The sequence below is a fragment of the Cryptotermes secundus genome, unplaced genomic scaffold, assembly GCF_002891405.2.
Source record: "Cryptotermes secundus unplaced genomic scaffold, Csec_1.0 scaffold65, whole genome shotgun sequence".
NCBI lineage: Eukaryota > Metazoa > Arthropoda > Insecta > Blattodea > Kalotermitidae > Cryptotermes > Cryptotermes secundus.
In genome coordinates, this window is record NW_019731975.1 from 163888 (window position 1) to 177986 (window position 14099).

A 14099-nucleotide genomic window follows, 5' to 3' on the forward strand; every position below is an offset into this window, starting at 1 on the left:
ATATTCTAAGCTGCAGTTTTTAAGTTTCACTTTAATACATGTTTTTATTACATCTATAATGTTCACATCTTTTGACTTCGGATGGCAGAGTTTTGTAGCTGATCGTTTGTTTTATAAACATCCATTTGAGATGTTCTAATCATTAACTGACACAGCAGGTTCTCATCATGCACTTTGTGATCTCTTCTGCACCTGGCAGCGATGTTCATGTTGCAACACTTCATGCATCCACTCAGTTATTTCTATATAGGTCTTTTATCACAATCAGGTGCTTTCTTTTTTGGGCTGTACTCCACTGACTGATAGAAGTCTTCAAAATATCCACCCCAGAAAAAAAGTGCTTTTTAAGATACCCATTTGCAGTTCCTTTTTAACTTTGGGATCCATTACAATCTGCCTTAAAAGTAGCATCTAAGATGTTTTGAAAATGTTGATAACTATGGCCTGAACGAGTAAAAGATTTCAATTTCATCTGTGGGTAGGATTTGATTTTTAACAATTCTTAGAAACACACAATTATCATAATTTCTTCATTAAAACAAGAAATGAATTATCATATGAAATAAATGTAATTAAACTTACCACCAACACTTTCTGGTAATTTGCATACAAATCTAATATTGAATCAATCATTAAACCCACACCTCATGTGTGCTACAAACACTGTATTCCATGTTCACAACTGTGTACTATATACACATAAATCATCAACTTTTGTTTGGATGGAAAGATCCTCCTTACAATATGCCAACATTATCTTAAAGTCAATAAGAATTTCCAAATCTAAACTTGTTAAAACTTTTTTAAGATAATACAACCCTTATTTTTTACTTGCATACCTCCTTTAAATCAGCCCTACAAGATGTCTGACATAAAATGCAAGTGAATGGTTTCACACAAACATGCACATTCACATCACTTGTTAATGCATGAGTGCATACACATAAGCGGACACACATATGCGCACGCGCGCACACGAACGAACAAGCGCCTGCACGCCCGCGCGCATGCGCCCACACACACACACAAACACACACACACACACAGGAAGTAGCAACTCTTTTACCAATATTTCTAATAAACACAAGCAAATATGGCGTTTTCCAACTGACTTTTGAAATCCAAAAGCAATCATTGTTCCAACATGTTTTCATAACAAAGAAGGGGGGAGGGGGATCTGAGGCAAGTTTCTGTCCACAGATTCATGTTGATAAACATTAAAGACAGGGTGCTGTAGCCATTTTCAGAAGTGGAGGAGTATCCAAATGATGAATCGCCTTCCATCAGGGTTGGATTAACTAGCTGTAGTATCCATACTTTTCTCTTCTCTGAGAAGGAAGAATAATTCTGTTAAGCAGGTCTTCAATAAACCCTAATTCCAGTCTTAGAACTTTTACTTGCTGCCTTCATATTTTTTAAAAACTCCTCAAATTAATTTTTTATGTCCTTGGATGGAAAAGTCTTGTTTTAAATGTCTCAGGGTTTTAAATCTTTTAGCCTTTTATGGTTTGTGATTACTTTCAATATTTTTATGTTTTATTTCATGTCCTAATGCTTGGCTAACCCTCACTTTGCACTAGGCCCCCCATCAGAACCACCACCTACAGACACTTTCTCTCCTCCTTCTTTCATCTTCTCACAGTAATCTGCAAAGATGTCTCGGAATCGAGCCCAAGACTTCTCTGGAACTGTGATGGCCGTCCGGAAGTTAGTCTTCACCTGTCAGTGAAACAAACAAAATTTGACAAGTTTACAAATTATGAACTCCAAATTGACAAAATTATACTTCACAGAAGCACAACAGCACAACACAAATGACAGATCTATTCACTCGTCATCTCCAAACCATACTCTGTGTCAAAACTGTAAATGTGGATTTGCCTTTATCATCCAACTTCAGCATTCAATGCATGGAACTTCAACACAAGAAGACTTGATTACATGTTAAACTTTCATCCTGTGAAACCTGATTTATATAAGTAATCCCTATACTTAATTATGTAATTAAGCACTATGCCATGAAGATATATGGGGGAGTGGAGGTATAGTTCCACCATTCTTGACCTTGAGGGGTCAGCTTCGTGCTCTGCCCACTTTACTAGATAGGAGACTGGGTCAGGCCCAGAGACAGTCTGGATGTTATGGAGAAGAGGAAAACCTTACTCCTGCTGGGAATTGAACCCTGGCCATCCAGCCTGTAGCCCATTGCTATACTGACCGAGCTACCCCATAAATTCCATCTGAACCTAAAGGCAATGGTCACTGATCCACTATAGCATAAGGGGCTTATTGTATATAGTATGGTTTTCTGTGTTTTGATCTGTTAGTGGTCAGACACATGTAACTCTGTAATTATGTACATTTAGATTCATAACAGGAACCAAAACATGGGAACATAGTGAGAAATATACACTGCTTAATAGATAATTAGTGAGTAATCAGAAAAATACTCGCCAGTGTACAGGTACCAAGTAAAAGAATGCTGGTAAGAAATTAAAATCCATTGAAAATAAAAAAAAACATCGAAGTAAAATCAGTCTATATACTGTGAACTTTGAGTACGCATAGATGTTGTGTCCTAAAGAAGTTGAACAACTTGGACAATGGTGCAGCACAAAATTTAAAACCTGTGACTTCTCTTGTAAATTTTCATACCTAAGCCTCCAAAGTATCTAAATTCTATTTACATGTTTCTCTGATAATAATAGCACACCTTAAAACCATGCCTAATCAAAGAAATAAATTAGCAATGAATCAACTTCATTACAACACACATTTTCACAAAACTGGTAAAAAAAACTGTATTCTCACAACAGTCTGCCTATTGAAAGCTTTTGCATCACTGTTCAATCTGCAAGGTTTTGAACAAATCAAGTCCGTGGCTCAATGCATGGATGACTGTCAAACCACTTTTTTCAAGGTAACAATCTTAAAAAAGAATTTTGTTGGAATACTTCTAAACAAACTCCAATATAATGCAGTGCTGCTTTTGTGAGATCATACCATGTTTGAGTCTGCTTCTTCTGTAATGGCAAGTGGTTCTAAGATATGTGGGACTCCCATTACTATACACTTTGAGGCCAGCAGGCAATTAAGTGCATAATGACACTATACCAGTGGGTTAAAGAGATAAAAGTATATTTAAATTACAGTATAAATGTATCTAGTTTTTCTCTTTTTCAGCACATAAATGTGACTTTTCTTGCATGTTCTATATGGAAATATTTAACTTATGTTTAGAAACAAAACTAATACTCACTACAGTTTCAGTGGCATCTGTAAATCTTGACGTATCCATCACAGTTCTAACATTTCTATCACAATATAAACACACTGAAAGTTTACACATCAGATTCAATGAGACTTTAGCATTCCCATCGGCAGCACCAACATTACAGCCTCTCAAATCTCTGAGGCAGAACCTTAATATTGCTTCAATGCTTGTACCAATCTTCATGAAACTTGGTATGTGTATTATGCCACATGAAGCCATCTCAGTGGTGTGCATCACGAATCCCTTATATAAGTAGTACCGACATTACAGAGTGTCAAACTTTGCAATAATAACTGTAATGTAACTTAGATACCCAAGATAATCATCATGGAACTTGGTACATATATCATGCCACCCGAGACCATTTCAACAGCAAAAATCATAAATCCTTCACATCAGGAATACCAACATTACAGCCATTCAAAATGCTGAGGTAAATCCTCAATATTGCTTGAACGCTTGTACCAGTTTTCATGAAACGGTGTATATCCTGCCACCTAAGGACATCTCAATGGTGTACATCAGTAGTACCAATACTACAGCCTCTCAAATTCTTGAGATAACACCCCTTCATAAAACTTATGAATATCGGCATTCTTCATAAACCTATTCTCATCCATAACATGAACATTGCAGCCTCCAGTACGGTACTGTGTTTTTGAGAGAACATACAGTCATGTGTCTGTGACTAGATATGGAGTTTGGATCAAAAACTGGATTTACTGAACGCTTGTATCTCATAACTACAAATAACTATAACAGTCTCTTCTGTTTGTTCAGTAGCTGTAGACAAGTAGCTACTGCTAACAATGCAATTCAAGACTGACTGAATTTTCTGTCTGGTAAATTGCTGCTGGCCCTTGACAGCACAGTCATTCTTAGTTCCAAGTCCCAAGGGCCTCATTACGTTTTACTCCCTCATGACTCTGCTGCTGGTCCTTGCTATATAGCCTGGGCAATGACCACATAGAGAACACAGCATTACTATTTCTGAATCACTATCTGTTGCCGCAGAAGCGTATTTACGGCGCCGTTACCTAGCAACGGCCGCCTCTTCTTGTTCCGCTATTCCAACTTTCAGCTGTCGTGCCACAGTATGTTGTGAAAGAAGAGGAGAATGAGAAAGATAAATATTATGACTGATTCTACGCAAATACTTGCAACTTTCTTCTACAGCATTTCAAGTCAACAGAGTACAGGCCCAATAAAAAACTGTTTTGAAACAAATTATGTAGTAAACACAGATCTGAAACTTGTAAATCAAATTTATTGTGAGTATGAAGCTTCAATCACAGTTCATATCCCTGCCTGATGGTATACACCAATGTATGACTATCACAGCACTCCAATTTTGATGAGTGAGTTTCAGTAAAGCCTTTGAGGGGCTTGATAATATGAAAATGGGAAACTGATCTGGCAGTTCTTATTTCTTAAACATAATTTCTCAGGCATAAGACATTTTACAGGAGTCATGTAAGTAGTCACATTCTCAAAACCAGTTAAGGAATACAAACATAAACATCTCCCTACTACATGAAGAACATGTGAGTTTGAATACAGCCAATTAGCATAGCCTCACCCTTAAGATATAACAATATGAACTGTGTTACTAATTTTAAGATTCTAATAAAGGAGGAAATGAAACTGAACTGTTGGTTAAGCTCTTTTTACTATGATATTACAAATCTCCAGATAATTTCCAGCTCTGACTGACTGTTCTGCATAGAAATTCAAAACTGAAAGAGAAATTCAGTTCTGAGAAGTATGTAAACTGTTTTCAGCTATTATGTGTCTCGAGCACTCTACTCTAGAACACTCAGCAAAGCAGCTGTACCAAAATGGTATGTCCATTTTAACCTACAAACATAAAAATTTAATATATCTTCCTTTTAAAAACCACTGACCCACCAGGAGACTGATTATAAATTTTTCTATGCTAATGTGAATGAACTAGGGACAGGATATTTTTTGTAAATAAGGGAATCGTGCCAGCAATGAAGAGGGAACAGTTTATTAGTGATAGGATATCTGCGACCACTGAACTAGCCTAGTCCTATATGTTGAAATAGCTGGGTAAATCTGACAGGAGTTGCCCAGTGATTGAGATTAGCTCTTTCTAAGGGGCCCAACTGAGTAGGTGTCTTCCTTTCTCACCTGAAGACGGAAACAGATCCAGTTTCCAAAACGTTCTGTCCTCTGTTACCTAAAATTCTGGACGATGGAAAAAGTCCAAAACCCCAGTAATTTTGTGTGTCATCCACAATTGTCAGAACACATTAGAATCGACTTCATAATTCTAATTATACTTGGAGAAGTGAACAAGTTATGAAGCTCCTCATTATACAGTTTTCTCCAACCTCCTGTCACTTCATCTCTCTTCGGTCCAAATATTCTCCTCAACACCCTCAGTCTGTGTTCCTCCCTTAAAGTCAGAGACCAAGTTTCACACCCATACAGAACCACAGGCAAAATCATAGCCCTGTATAATCTAATTTGTATGTTTTTGGACAGCAGATGAGAAGACAAAAGGTTCGGGACTGAATGGTAGCAAGCATTACCCGAGTTGAATCTTAATTTCCTCCTGAATCGGGTTTTGATTTGTCACAGTTGTTCCTAATTATCTGAACTGTGCTATATTTAAAAGAAAATCTGTTAGCTATCTTTATGTCATAATTTTGCCCTGCATTCTGATAACAAGACAACAATATGTATTTAGTTTTCTCCATGTTTACTTCTAGACCAACATCCTTACTAAAATTAATTAAAGTCTGTGTGTTTATCTTTATGGTATCTATATTATCACCCAGCAGATTCACATCATCAACACAGACCAACAGCTCATATGTCCCATTTCATTTCAGTCCCACCTGGTTTCCTTGGACCTTCCTAATGGCACATTCTACAGCAAAGTAGAAAAGCAGTGGCAATAAAGCATCTCATTTTAGACAATTCTGGACACAAGAATTGTCAGAAAAATGTTTACCTATATGGTCTTCATGTTTCGTTCAAACGAAGCTATTACACGTGAGGGGGAAAAAAAAAAGAAGGAATATGTTAAGAAACAAATACTAAATTCCAAAGAAACAACACACAGAAACATTAAATGAATTTAAGGACAGTTACCAATCTAGAACTAATTAGCTGAAGAATGATAACAGTGATCTGCTTGCAGATTCCCTCAACATTTTGAATGTACTGTGTGTGTATTTTGGTTAGTGACATAAGGCAGACGGAAATAAGTGAAGATTTTACTTTGCTGAAAGGTTCCATGGCTCTGTGCCTCACAGTGACTGGTGCACCGCCAGTTGCAAGGTGCATTCAAATTTTGCCAATCCATCAGCATGCCTGAAAGCTGATTATATTTGGAATGCAGTAGCTACACAATTCACAGCCCACAGGTGGTGCTGAAAATGCTGTACCTCTACACTTAGATATCTTTTGCAATTAATTGTTTAATTAAAAACACAGGTCCAACAATCCTTCTTGAACTCATTGCACACCAGACACCAAATTTTACAGGATGGAACAGGCCTGGTGGGTTAGATGTGGATTCTGTGAACTCCAGTAGGAATTATTTCACATATTTATGTATCCCTGCAAGTGAACCCATGCTTCATCAGAAAGGAATGTCAACTGCAGGTATATCTCATCTTTGATAACAGACTGTAGAAACCAATTGCAAAAATGAACCCTGCTAGGTGGATTGTGCAGCTGTAAAGCATGGATTACTATTGTTTCATAGGGTCAACTTTTCAGCGATTGTGTTGGTGTTCTTGCACTAGACTTTGACACTCCAGTCTGTAAAGCTAGATGCTGCAGTGATTTCCTATGTGTATGTTCATATTAAGTCTTGCCCCTGTGTCATCTAACTTTTCCTTAGTGAGCACAAAGTGCTTATGTTTTTGTTTGTCTATTAAGAGTCCTGTTGTTCTAAGTTTATTCAACAAATTGTGAATTGTTTGTCTGCTGGGAACTCTTTCATCATGAAATTTATGTTCAAATTTTTGCCAACACTTTCTAACAGATCCACATTTCACATAGGTGTCATACACAAACACATGTTGCTCTAAAGTGTAGTGCACCATGACGCACTGCACTGATCACTAACTGTAATAGTGATCAGGTGGCTAGTGGAGCTGATAACTGCTGCCCACTGCTGATAAACCATAAACCACGCATTAACCAAACTACCAGCCATGAAGCCCAATGCTCAAGTGTCCTACAAGTTAATTACTTCCAGTCATTCCAAATATTATCGGCCATCAGGCATACTGACTGATTCTCAAAATTCATATGTGCCTCGCAGCAAGCAGCACACCAGTCACCGTGATGCGCAGAGTCATGAACCATTACATTTTAAGATCCATGTTCTCATCAGTTTTATTTGGAATAAGGAAGAATTACTTAAGAAGAGGAAGAAGTTTATTACTATACCAACTTAAAGATTGGTGATGTAAATAACTGTAGTAGTTATTTGGCATATCATGATTACCAATTTCATACGTTTTATCCTTCATTCACCTCTCAAGGTTAAGTTCACAAGTAGACAAAATTGCTGGGTGCAGGTTTCAATGTAACAGATCAACTACTCATTAGATATTTTGCATTTCTCAGTTGCTGGGGGAAAACATGGGAGTACAACAAGACTAAATCAACCACTGATACACAGGCTTCAACAAATCCTATGATACAGTTAGGAAGGAAACACTGTACAGTATTCTCATTGAGTTTGGGGTACCCATAAAATTAGTTACACCTATTAAAATGCATTTAAATGCAACCTATGGTAAAGTCTGTATAGGTAACCATTTGTCTCATAAGTTTCCTATTCAAAATGGTCAAAAACAAGATGTTTCATTGCCACTGCTTTTCAACTTTGCTTTAGAATATGCCTTCAGGAGGTTCCAAGAAAACCAGGTAGTATAAAACTGAACAGGACAAATCAGCTTCTGATCTATACTGATGATATAAATTTACTAGGAGATAATACACAAGCTCTAACTGATGGTAATCAGGTGGTTGGTGCAGAAGTAAACAGAGGAAACAAAATATCTTGCCGTCATGTCAAAAGGATATAGGGATAAATCAAAATATAAAGATAATTAATAAATCATTTGAAAATGTGGTGAAGTTGAGATATTTGAGAATGACAGTAACAAATCAAAATCTGATTTATGGGACAATTAAAAGCAGAATAAATTCAAGCAACTCGTTCCACCATTCAGTTCAGAATCTTCTGTTTTCTCATCTGGTGCCTTAAAACATAAATATAAAAAGGCAAAGATGTAATTTTGCCTATAGTTTTGTATGGGGGTGAAATCTGGTTTCTGACATTGAGGAAAGAACACAGACTGAATGTGTTTGAGATTAGGGTGCTGAGTAGAATACCTGGATCCAAGAGGGATGAAATAACAGAATGGAGAAAACTGCATAACAAGGAGCTTCATAACTCATATCTCCTCGTAATATATAATCAGAATGATCAAACGAAGGGGGGTGATACTGGTATAGGCATGCAGCATGCATGAGACAGGAGTGAATGCAGGGTCCTCAAAGTAAAACATGAAGGTAAAAGGCCACTAAAATGACCTTGATGTAGTTGGGAGGATAATATTGCGACATAAGGGCTGACAGACATAATAGTGGAGCCAGAAGAGACAGCCATTCCTAGGCAATGGCATGGTAAACACCTCTATGTGACAATGAATGCACACACAACAATACAGCAAGTGTAGGACTGTTACCAGGTAATCCAGTATTTTCTGTGGTCCATGCGAAGCGTTCAATAAATCTAATTACCAATCCAAACCTTCTGGCTAGTCAGTAACATATGACATTATTAAATTGGATCTTAAAAATATAGGATGGGGGTATGGACTGGGGTTATCTGGCTCAGGATAGAGATTTGTGGTGAGCTCCTGTGAACATGGGACTGTACAGTCAGTTTCCATAAAATGCTAGAAATTTCTTGAGTGGGTGAGCAACCACTGGCTTCTCATGGACTTCTCTCCATGAAATCAAGCTAATTAGTTAACTGTATATAATGAAGCAAAACAAATATGAGGGAAGTAGATACTATAGGGTTCTGACAATGGTGTATAACACACAGAGATACTGGGTTTTCAGACTTTGTCCATCGTCCAGATTCTAAATAACTAATACAACGTTTCAGAAACTGGATCTGTTTCCGTCCTCAGGTGAGGGAAGACACCTACTCTGTTGGGTCCCTTAGAAAGAGCTAGCCTCAATCACTGGATTGAGTGATTGAGGATAGTTCTTTCTAAGGGACCCAACAGAGTAGGTGTCTTTCCTCACCTGACGATGGAAACAGATCCAGTTTCCGTAATGTTGTTTTTGTGAATGACTTAAGATTTGCCAGCCAGGCTGCTGTCTTCCAAAGTTCTAAAATTCTAAAGAAACTCAGCATGGAAACGCAGTGATTTTGGCCACAAGTTCATACAGACTTCTTTTGTAGTTTCAGTGTGTGCACCTATTCCAAAGTTTGGTGAAAAACTGTTTGTTATTCCTGTAGACATATCTTTCTGGTGTACCTAATGTGCAACAGCTATTATTAGCATCACATACTTCTTTACTATGGGTAGAAATTTATTATTAAAAGATAAGGCTAGGTTACAGTTATGTACCAGTGGGATTCAATGTCCAACTCATTGTCTCTAGGAGACTATTTGATAGCCTGAGGTGTGATCTGTCTGGGGAGTTGCAGTGTGAAAATGAATCCTTCAAATCATAAGAGGTTAAACAGTTCCATTGAGTGTGACTAGTAAACATTTTTCATCCCTTACATGTTTCAGGCTTTACAGACCATCCTCAGAGGGACATCAATACAATCGGAAGCCACTATTACAATGTTTTTGAATGTTAAAATATGCTAAAATATATACATATAATGTTGATAAAATAAAATGGATATAAAATCTAATGTTTTAACAACTACAGCGGCTGTCTTAATATGTTAAATTATTTACAATTAGTTTGTTAAGAGTTTTGTTGGAAATTGCAAACCAAGTTGGTTCGCGTCATTATTATTTCTCATGAAGGGGTCGAACGTGTACCACCTTGTAGTTCTTGAGAAGAGGATTCTGCAAATAACCTCTTATGATACTGTTAGTTTAAGGGCCCAGAATGAAACAAATCAAATTTATTGAAGCTAGTCGTTTAACCTCTTATGATATTGTTAGTGTGACAGACCAGAATAAATAAATCAAATCCTTCAAAGCGTATGCATCCAGTACAATGGATGTCACACTGCTTTTTTGATTTCCCATGTCTTAGAAAAATGTTACTGGCAACAGTTTGAAGGGTATGAGTTACCTGAAGCATTCCCAGTTAGTTTTCCAGAAGTGCCCTTTCAGTTGGGCACATGATGATCATGTGTCCTCACAACCAGTATATTTTCTTTGCTGATAATGTTAGACCACCTAAGGCCCCTGTGTGCTCATAGTTGACAACCATGATTCTCAGATTGTGGGGGTCAAAATTTTAAAGATTTGTATGTTACAAATGAACAAAGGTATCCAGACCCTTACAATATGGTTTGCTTTTACTGTAAGGTAACCACATCATGGAAAACTGTTTCAAATGGCTGCCACTTTTAAGATTAACTCCATGAACCTCAACCTTGGGATCATTTCCTAGATGACATAAGAAGAGCAGACATGCCCAACGGAGCTGATGTTTTGCACAACGTACTGTCCTAAGCCCAACCTCTTGCATCAAGCTAAGTCCAAATTGATAACAGCCATACCCTGGCACTTTTCCATTTAGGCACTGTAAGATTCACTCTGACCAAACTTTTCCAACAAGTAAAGAAAGGTGACCATAGTTTAGTATTGTCTTCCACACTATTTCAGCATACGAAAGGTTCCTGTGTACGTGTTTTATGGAAAGTATGTCTGAAGGTAAAACTTCATGGGCCATTATGAATTTCCTGCTCCTTGGTGTCTTTTAATTTGGCTGTTCCCTCATTCCTGAGTGAGACATCTGGCAAAGGCCAGCCTTAAATTCAACACGAGGGTTTCACATGTTCACTTCAATTTTGTTTCTGAGGTTCCTATACCATTCTTCTCACTTTTGGTTTGTGACTTCTCAGAACTGGCTACCACTGAGGAAGAGCAATCGACCAGCACTGGTTCAATCTGTTTTGTCTCCCTTGGGAATGTCAGAAATTGCAGCATGTCACTAATTTTCCTCACTGGCAGGTTGGGTTCATCTCGTGCATTAGAAGACTACATATGGCTCATGTGTAACAAGCTTTCATGGCTCCAGGACACAAGTTTAGTGATCAAACCTCCTAAGGTGTTCTTTATGGTACAAGTGATTTCCTTTTAGGGACACTGTGTTTTGTCTTTGGGTGTCTCTAGTATGCAAGCCAACCACAGTGTTCCTTTTCCTATGGCACAGAGGACACTGCTCATTCCTTGTGGAAGAGTAAATTTTTAACATAAGTTTATTCCTAATTTGGTGGATCCAGGCTGTGCTCTCAATGTCCTCAAAAAGAAAGATGCCAAGTTTGTGTGGGGTCAATTCCAAGATGCTTTTTGTAAGATGATGATGACGATACCCCATCCATCTGTCCTATACATGGCATACTTTTCCAAACCTTTTATGTTAGATACTGATGAAAGTGGAGGTTTCGGAGCTGACTTGTCCCAGAACATGGATTGCTGTCATCAGTCTGTTGCTTATGTGTCTAAAACTTGGAGTAACCAAGCAAAAGAGGCTTTAAATTTATGAACTCAAGTGCTTAGCTGTGTAGTTTGGTACTGATAATTTGTTGTTGTATTTCAGATAGAGTCAGATAATCAGGCTTTGTTCTTGCTTCTCTATCATCCATGGAAGTTATGCCAAATCAGTCAGTAGATGAAAGATCATTGCTGATGAATTTTAGAAAATGTTTGTCTTCTCCCAATCTGTGTCTCATGCTTTCTGCAATGCTCTACTAATCTATTATCAGCTGGCCCTCCAGGACTTACTGTACCTGCCAGAGATATCGTCCAGATTGTAGAAAATAACAAAAAACTTGCAAACAAGGAGTTCATTCATAAACATTTCTAGTTAAAAGTGTCCTTCACAACTGCTCTAGTGCAAATGCAGGAAAAATCACATAGTATCAGTGGCCATGGTACCAAAGCTTTTCTACTATCATATTTCTTCCCTTAGTGGACATGTGGGAGTACACATGAGCTTCAAAAATTTGCAAGACTTTACATAGCAGTCAATGGGCACCACGATTCATGAACATGTTTGCCACTGCATGGTCTGCGGTTTAAGCAAACCCAGAAATCTCATTTGGGATTATTAGCATCTGAAGCTTTAGCACATCCCTTCTACAAACTCTTTACTCTCCAGAAATGCTATGATGCTTGTTTGTGTGGACTCCCTGAAGTTTGTTGTGGCTTGTCCCAGTTAGGAAAGCAATACTTTTTGCCACTATTAAGGCATACAGAGATAAAGAATTTTCAACATTTACAGCCCCAGACATTACTGCCTATGATAATGTGGAGTGTTTTGTACTAAGGTTAAATAGTTCTCCTTCAGCCAAGGCATTGAACATGTTACTACTACACTATATTTTTCTCAGCCAACACATGACAAGCATTATAAACATAATTTATGCTCCTCGCTTATCATCTTTCAGAGTGATTCTATCATCATGGGGCGAAAACTTGATATAGCTGCAGGCAGCCCTCAACACTGCTATACACGAGTCTACTCAGTGTTCCCCATCACAGGATATCTTTCCCTTTTGGACTGGATCACCTCTTCTTCATCAGTGGGCAATCAGTGACTGCCTCTTGTATTAGCATAAGTAGGAAGACATATTTCATTTCTTGGTCACACAATGTTTTCTAGCATGGGTCGCTTTCTTATTTACTGACTCGAATGTATAAGGGGCAAGGAGCTGCAGTGCTGGGCTCCTGACATCTGAGGGAAACAAAGGACTGTCCCACAGCATGCGTGAAAATTTGAAGGTGATAAACAAAAGAAATATGAAAGCCCTTACAGAACATAAGGTGAGGGGTGACTAAGTGTGCTTTACAGAGATGGCCCTAAATGAAACAGATAAAATGGATGCAGGGTCTTCACTACCTGAGGGAAACAAGCCTTGGTACAATCCATGGACCTGTATGGTTACAGAGCAGATAGTAAATTGTTCCTCAGCCATGAGATCCCTGCCCAAATGTATGAACAGGGTATAATTCCTCACCCTTTTAGGTCTGATCAGCTTCACTTCCATATGAATTACCCTCTTGGCAATGCAGTATGCAAGGATTGAATGGAGTTATCACATCAGTGGCATCAGCTCTTGCTCAATGATGGCACTTATGCTGGTCACTAGACAATCAGCAGATGCCACTTAGTGCTTATTTTGAGATGTGAGCTCATCCTCTGCAGTTGACACCTGCCAACTAGGCTAACAGTAGGTTCAGGGTAATCTATTTGGTTGGAGTTGTCACTGTCGAGCTCCAACATCTGTTACTGTATTGTTATGGAAAAGGATAGTTCTCTTTCAGAGCGACATTATAAGTGTAACCAGAGAATGTATATTATTTGGTATGTTTCACTATTATTAAATAAATATATTAGTGTTAAAAATATGGTTCCTCATATTCTATGGTTTCTGAGGATGTGTCCTTGAGTTTCAGAGGGAAGGAAGTCTAGTGATTCTTCCTGCTCCATCCATCACATCTATTGCATCTGCGGCCACTTCTTCGGCACTATGGGGACAAGGCCTACCTATGCCTGCCTTGGCATATTGGGAATTTCTGCACCTTACTCTCTATCATTTACCGTTTAGCAAACC

General features: G+C 38.1%; 1 protein-coding gene across 3 annotated transcripts in view; it reads right to left on the reverse strand.

Moving 5' to 3' along the window:
- Nucleotides 1–11: 11 nt before the first annotated feature.
- Nucleotides 12–14099, reverse strand: part of LOC111867354 (transcriptional activator protein Pur-beta) — a 149253-nt gene continuing 135165 nt past the window's right edge. For all 3 annotated transcript variants that reach the window (XM_023857134.2, XM_023857133.2, XM_033752654.1), the window contains one exon: nucleotides 12–1719. In XM_023857134.2, the coding sequence (XP_023712902.1) occupies nucleotides 1567–1719 (153 nt within the window). In that variant the 3' untranslated portion in view covers nucleotides 12–1566. The remainder of the gene's footprint in view (nucleotides 1720–14099) is intronic.